Source organism: Dermacentor andersoni, chromosome 1, assembly GCF_023375885.2.
Source record: "Dermacentor andersoni chromosome 1, qqDerAnde1_hic_scaffold, whole genome shotgun sequence".
Lineage (NCBI taxonomy): Eukaryota > Metazoa > Arthropoda > Arachnida > Ixodida > Ixodidae > Dermacentor > Dermacentor andersoni.
This window is the reverse complement of record NC_092814.1, coordinates 214,536,542-214,544,351: the sequence shown is the minus strand read 5'-3', so window position 1 is coordinate 214,544,351 and position 7,810 is coordinate 214,536,542. Positions and strand designations below refer to the sequence as shown.

The 7,810-nt window shown below is 43.2% G+C and overlaps 1 protein-coding gene across 2 annotated transcripts in view; it reads left to right on the top strand.

Moving 5' to 3' along the window:
- Positions 1-985: 985 nt before the first annotated feature.
- The window catches only part of LOC126548113 (uncharacterized), a 117,163-nt gene continuing 110,338 nt past the window's right edge, over positions 986-7,810 (top strand). For both annotated transcript variants that reach the window (XM_055063531.2, XM_055063530.2), the window contains exons 1-3: positions 986-1,336; positions 3,654-3,777; positions 4,068-4,101. In XM_055063531.2, coding sequence (XP_054919506.1) covers positions 1,324-1,336; positions 3,654-3,777; positions 4,068-4,101 — 171 coding nt within the window. In that variant the 5' untranslated portion in view covers positions 986-1,323. The remainder of the gene's footprint in view (positions 1,337-3,653; positions 3,778-4,067; positions 4,102-7,810) is intronic.

Below are 7,810 nucleotides of genomic sequence, written 5' to 3'. Positions count from 1 at the left end.
CCGCGTGTCACTTTTATACAGCATCTTTACAGCACTACCAGGCCGGGTAGTTTGGCGGAAAGAACGCAACAGCTTATACGGCCGTCAGCTGCCTCTTCCTTACGGGTGTCATAATTATCCTAATCTCCGCATCAACGTCGTGCAAGTTCGCATACAGGTATCTGTATCTGAACCATATGCGCCAGCTTAATACACGTGTAGTGAAATTATAATAACCACTGCGTCTTATCAAACGTATTGGTTTTGCAAATGCGCATTACAGCTGACGGAACGACATACTGTAAGTGAAGCACAAGAGAACAAGGACAAAAGGAGGATACAACACTTGAAGAAATGAAGAATTAGTAGGCATACAGCAAACAAGCGATGACGGAGAACACACAATGATGCATCGGGTGTTCTGTGACATCGGTTTGCGTACTTACGGTGTTATGGAGATCAACGGCATAAAAACGTACTTACCTTCAAGCGTACTCCCTCAACCTCCGCCGCATTCATTATGATAATCAACGCCTAAACAAAATGAGGCACTATTCTTTGCCAAGAGTAGACCTTTTTAGAGCAAGTCTATGTAATGACTCGCAGACGAAACCAGCATGCTTTCGAAAATGTTTTACCGCCGTAGTATTCGAAGGCCAACGGCCAGGAAACACATCGATACCAATAGGCTGTCGGCTGTCGGTGGTTAATCGAGCACAAAAACCTTGACGCTATGACTAAAAAGCAGCTTCAACAATCAAATTAAAGAAAATCAACTGCCTATTTGCCTGAGGTAAAAAAGCATCCTTAGACACCTCGATTGTTCATGTCAATAGTTTGTGTAAACTAAAAAATTCAGCATGTTCAGCGCCCCTAGCAGAGAAAGCACAAATTAAAGTATTCGAGCAAATTACAGTAGCTCCACTTGCGCGCTTACGCTGAAACGCGCCTCGATTGATTTTTCGCCCTCTGTGGCCATTTGTTGAACTTGAGAGTGTGCGGGGCCAATGTAAAGGAGGCATTGGCGGGGCCGACTACAGTCTCGTGGTGCCGTCCTCCATGAGTGGCGCCAACGTCGAAATTGTTTGTGCCCACGCGTGCGCCGAGTCAGCGTCAGCCTTGTTCTGTCAGTTCTTTATTCTATGGTTCTGTTCTGCCGTCGCTTTTTGTAACTAGTGGGAACGCTATTGTGACGAATGAATGCCGTGTGGGCTTTTTGGAACAGTGTGTTTCGGTTATACGCGTGTTTTTCTCACCCCGTCGCGTCCACGCAGCGAGCAAAGGAAGTGATCTCGCACTCCCTGTAACGGCCTGCTGTGCGAAACTTCGCGTATTGTTGGAGTCATGGGGGCCTTTGGTAAGTCATTCGCGAGTTCGAAAACTCCTGTGCTTGCTGTTAAAGTTAACATGAAATGAAGATGTTTTCTAACATCCAGACTTGAGGTGTGTTAACGCTTTTAGCTCAAAAGTCGAACAACGCAGTGCTTGCTTTGGCAGCATATAAGTCGCGTCGCACGGGCTTGTGCTATGCTAAGTTGCTTCTACTGGTGTTTTACGTACCATTCCGCGAACCAACCCTAGGTCGACCATCTTACCGTTGAACTATAGTCTCACGTTGCTCCGTAGCCTGCTCGTAATGGTTGGCCTGATCATCCCATCTCCGACACAATTTGTCGTTAACGAAAACGTCGGTGACGTTCATTAGACTTAACAGCAATACATTGCGTTGCTATTAACATTACTTTTCCTCTGGCTTTAAGCCGTTGGCGATGGCAGTCATTGCACTCGTGACTTAGCAGCAGTGGGTAAACATCACTAGAGTGGTGACACACCGCGAGAGATCTTTCCACCACACAGTGGCAAAAGTGACGTCCGATTCAGCCATGCCATCACAATTTTCTGTAATTTTTGTCGCGTTTCTATATGGCTTCTTAATTTTTCATAAACTTCTTGCACTTCGCCCCGTCATGTTACCCACTGCTTTCTCAGCATTTTGGGTGTTGAAGTTGGAGTATTGTGCAGTCTTTTATTAGGGGCTCCTGCTCCTACTGCTAGTAGTCCTCTTCATTTCGTCAGTTCTTATAATGTGGCCAAGCCAAATGTCTGCCCTCTTGAACCTTTGCTGCAGTATATAGTAACGAACAATATTAGGTAAAGGGCCACCTTAAGCTGATGTTTGAAGTTGAAGTTTATTGCCACGCCATAAAGATACATGAGTGTCTTAGTATATGAGTGTTACAGGAGGAGGTCTCAAAGTGAAAACTGTCAGAGGAGACCTCCTATCGGTACATTGGTTGATTGCAGGGCAGGTGAGTCTAAAAGCTGTTGGTGTACAAATCATTAAAAAAAAACATAATGGAAACAAGGTTCTGTTCTAATCATGGTTTTATTCCTGACAAGCCCAGCCTTCCTTCATTCACTCACACAGAAGAGATTGCAAGCCAATACTCATCACCACACGAACACACTTGTATATTTGTGTATCTTGCAAGTCTTAGCAAATACAACTGGCCATTTAGCATTGGAAGATGTTCACTCGTTAAGTACGCTTACCACCACCTGACATGACAGTTAAATTTGCAAGTTGCCACGTCTACGAGGTAAACAGGTGTGGAGTGTCTCTCTTCTGTGTACATTGCGTTTATTTGTTGAGAACAGTGCATTGGCACAATATATGTTTGGCAAATAGCTCTTAAACTTATTAAAAATGTCCTCATCTAGTTGCATTATTATTAAAGAGCCTGAATGTATACATATCCTCAACTTACTTGCATACCTGGATGAAGCTGTAAATAGCATAGGGGGCATTTGCAACAGTGTCAATCCAAACTAATAGGCCCATTTTTGTGTTATGTACTGGATCTTTTTATCTCCTGGTGTAAAGGCTCTGTAGTGACAAGCAAACTTTGAAGTACTACATTGACACATGTGCTTGTTTACCTTTCTCCGGTGACTGCTTTTCACTGGCTAACAAATGTGTGTTTCAACTTCCAATGTGCATCTTGCAACCAATAAATGTTCACAGAGCATGCGATTGACGACTGTCACAAGACGTCCCCACACCTACTAATCATTCTTCTGTTCCTTAATCCTGGAAAAACGGTAACACTACTATTTATATGTTCAAGCTAAAACTCCCTATTACGCTTCATGACATTCCTGCTGTTTGTTGACCACTTCATGCATGATCCACAGCACATAACTTACTAATGGGATTTAGAAGGGTGGCTGAATTGGTTAGTTGGTATTTATTGTTCTTGTTGGGGGGGCACAAAGTGCGAAGCACAAACCATTGAACAACACCAGAGGAGGACAAGTTTCAGTTGGAAGTTAGTGCTCATCCCTGCCTTGTGTTGCCCTTTTGCAATTGCTTCATGCTTATATGCCCTGCAACAGAAATAGTGAATGTAATTCCTGCCTTCAGTATTACCATTTGGATGTTGGTCATGTTTAGGAACACCTGATGGTATGGGTCTGAATCCTTTCATTTAGTCTACATATCCTCCTGCACTGTTGTGTTACATAGTGCTGTTTGCCTTTAACCTCATAATACGAGTAGCAGTAATGCTGTGTGGATGCTCCGGTTGCATGCTGGCAAACATGGTGCTTAGTTTTGTCAGACTTGTATGGAAAGAATGACACTGTGTTGAAACTGTGTTTATCTTTGTTTTCAGCATCTAAAGTTATCATTTGTCTGGAGAACCTGGAGCGAAAAGTTGTACTACTGCGACGCTTCGACAGTTCACTCAAAGGCTACACCAAGTCTCTGGAAGCTTTACAAGATGCCATGGGACAACAGTAACATTGCTTAACTTTCTTGGACTGCATTTTTGCATGCACTCTTCAGCTGTGTCGAGCTTTTTACTACTGTGCACATTGAGCTATAATTCACAATACATAGAAAACCAAGGGGGAGCAACCGTCAAAAGATTGTTTTAGTACACCTGAGTAAGGCATCACTGTTCCCAGAAGGCAGTTTGTGTTACTAATAGGATAGAAATCTTGGCAGATGACTCAGTAATCTGATTGATGTCCCCCAACCCCTCCACGAATGCATGTATGGCAGCTCATTTTTTTCTCCATTTCAGAATCGATGAACTGCACCAGTTCGTCCAGTTACAGGTGGGACTGTTTTGATGGCTTTTATCGTAATGCATTTTAACATGAATGTGCACCTACTTGCAATGAAATTTGTGGGGGACCAAGCAGGGTTGCTGTCATTGTTACTGCAAGGAAAACTGGCAACCAGTGAGATGTAGTTCTACACTGATTTTTTAATGCCACATATTCAGACAAAAGGAAGGCCATAAAGTAGTGGCACTATTTATTAAATGGGAAAACAGTGCACTATTAGAAATTAATGTTGTGCAATGGCAACATGCAATATAGTTGGCTAGGGTGGATACTATAATTGGATCTAAAGTAGATGTGCATTTACCAAAATTGTTTGTAGAGAAACTTACTAATGTGCTGTTAGAGTTCAAAATTCACTCCTTGCACTTTGTCCTGTAATCCACTTTAAGCAAATGTGAGTTCTTAATTGCTCATCCAGGACAAGACTGTAAAACTGGCAAATGCGTACTAGTCGGGAAGCTGAACCTGCTGCCAGTATCTGCTGCAATAAGCTAGCTTTGCCTGTCAAAAATTGGACAGCGGGAGCATTAGGTTTGCCCGTGGCTAACAACTTTATGGTGCCATGTTAAGGAAGAGTGTTCGGTTGAACTAGGAGCATAATGAAAAAATTTTTAATAACAATGTTCTTAAGCATGTTGTACTTTCCAAAGTTTTCTTTTATTTAACATTACTATGTGAGCTCTACCAAAGGACAAATAATTCATATGTAAATAGGTTCGCATATATTTGCACTGAGCTGGATTTGAACCTGGGAACTTAATGTGAAGCCAGGCACTATCCACTATGCTACACAGCAAACACATTGTAGCTTTGACATTGGTATTTGTACATGTAATTTGTGCTGAAACTTGCAGGATGTTTCTCTGCAACTTCTGTGCTGCCCAAGTCCAGCAAAACTTTAGATAATAGTACTAGAGTTCGCTGTAAGTGGCCAGAAATGAAACATGGGTGCACATAATTGCAATTCATGATTCATTGCTATGTCTGTGTAGTAAAGCAATCTGAAAACTTGCGTATTGGTTATTGAAAAAAGAAAACCGCCCTGCAAAGTAAAAATATACTGACATGCACAATATTTTGCAATGTGACTATTATTTATCATGCATACTATGTATTCCTAAAATAAAAATTTTATCAAGCTGCATAATTTCATAAGAAATCACGCATGAAATGTTATCTTGCATCACAGAAAATATGTTTATTACACTTGAAACATATCTTTAAAGGGACACTAAAAGAAAATATTAAGCTAAGTTACATCGACAGATTTCTGTGAATGGCCACTCAAAGTCTCGCTGCTGCTCCTCAGGTTCAATCACCCGTACCAAAATGGACAAATTGGTGCAATTCCTTCTTGGCCTTTTTTGCAGCCATCACATTAGAGGTACCATAGTCGAAAATAGGTGGCGCCTCTCCGATATTTAATTTGGTCATTTTCTCGCTTATATTACTGTTCTTGCTACGAATATCAAATTCATTATTACAGGAGCCTTTCAATCTTTAGTCTTTCAATCTAGCTTGACTTAGTATTTTCCTTTAATGTTCCCTTTAAGCCCCTTTGAGATACAAAAACAAATTTTAGCATTAGTAAACAGGCTAATCGGTGTAAGAACACCCATCTTATATGGTACACATGAGTACTCTGCAACAATGGGTGCAGTTTTTAAAACACCTTCAGAACATTTATAGGTACGAATCTTTTTTTTTTTGTTATTTTTTCTGCTCTTTTTGGTTTTCATGTTCTTGTATATTGTAAGAATCTCAGCGCTGACGCCCGTTGTTGCAAATGGGTCGCAAGCCCCAAGGGTAGCGTTGGCCTGGCGGCCTGGGGCACAACTGGAAGCATCCGAAGGTCCCGGCAAAGCATGAGTCGACTGCTAACAGAACAACTTGTTTATTCTAGCATCGCAAAAGAGCGGGCGGTCAGGTCGACCGAAGTGGAGAGACGGGAGAGCACGTAACTCAACGGAAGAAATCGGAGCCTCTCTCTCGGTGTCCGGGGGCAGCTGCTCTTATACTCTCGGAGTTGAGGGCAAGAGGGAACGCCTCGATAGAGGCGCACGTGACTGGGCACGGACAGGCTGAGAGACACGTTGAGACGAGTGGAGTGACGCATCCGCCGGGCTGGCGCCGGACAGACCTCCTCGCTTCACACTTGGGGAGTTCCTCTCCCCGGCTGGCGCGCTTTGACAAGCGTGGGCACCACTATGCACACACACACACACACGCACACTTGAAGACACGTGGCATCGAAACATGCCTGGACGCGCTTGGCGGGGAGGCGTATCGGCGGCGAGGAACGGGCCAAAATGTCCGCCGCTTTGAACGAAGCCCCGGCGTCCGTTGCATCCGCGCCGGCTATACCGCGCGTCGTAGGCGAAACGTAACAATATATACCATTGTAGGGTGTTTTGGGCATACATGTGTGCTAAATAAGTGCAATTAAGGGTGTAAACACAGGAAGCATCCTTGTAGCACTCTTAATGGTGTAAAAATTTTTGCTGTGTAGAGCCGTGATGGATGCAGGGATTTTATCAGCTTTCGCTTTGAAACGGTGTGATGGCTATTGCAACCAAGCTTGTTATGTTTACCTTTCTACTGTATTTACTTTGACCACGAATCAGTCATTTGTGCAAACAGTAAAATCTTCAAAGTATTTTATTGCACTAAAAAGTAACATTCTTTTCAATCTGTTTGTTCTACCTTTACAACGCCTTCCCAGACACTTAGTAATACTAGTCTCAGTGAATAGCTGGTGACATAAGGAAAAAAAAAAACGGGACAAAACTAGACAACTGTGCATGCATTATGGGGTCTTGTCCCACTTTTTTTTTGCCCAGTCCCCAAGTATTCATCTAGATTATGTACCGACAAGCCCAGTTCATAGCCCTTCTGCAGTAATACTTGTCATTGTGGAAGCACGTGCAGCCAGTGCCCCTTTGTTGCCCTTATGCTAAATCTGGGAACCCTGCCTACACATAAAACTTTGTCATCTCTCGATTTGTGTCCCATTAATGATGACTAATATCTCTATAAGTGGCGCCCTTTAACAGATCTGAGTATTTGACGTGGCTGATTAGGCATTCTGGCAGTAACGCACTGCAGGATGCTATAGTATTAGCAGAGTCTTTCAATGCTTTTCTGGTCACGAAACTCCGCCCACAGTTTTATACAGTGACAGAAGCTGCCACTAGGGTCGCTGCTGTTAGCGTGGGGGCATTCCGTGCCCGCGCGCACCGCACTCGGCTGAAATTCCTGCACCGGTTCGAGGCAATTGTTTATCTTTCATCAAACAGCTAACATTCTACTGTCACCCATGTTTCGCCGACATACAATGCGGTTATTGCATGTGCGCATGAAAAAGTTACTTTCGCTTACCTTTGCAAGATAGCAAGACTACTATGGAGGAAGTCGTGCCAACGCAGCAATGTTGAATGTATGTGTTGTTGCAGCGCAGTTTTTTATCTAAGGCAGGGGAGCATGAGATTATTTATTTAAGAATAGGTCATTTGCTTGGGCTTGTGACACTGTGCAAGCCCAAGAAACTTGCCAACTCGCAAATTTAAACCTCGCAGCGAGACTTGAAGCAGCACCGATCGCGCTAGCTATTTGCAATGAAACCGTCTACGCCACGGGAGTTTGCTGCTGCTACATTACAAAACAGAAAAGCTACTAGATTTGCCGTGTTTACAGTGTA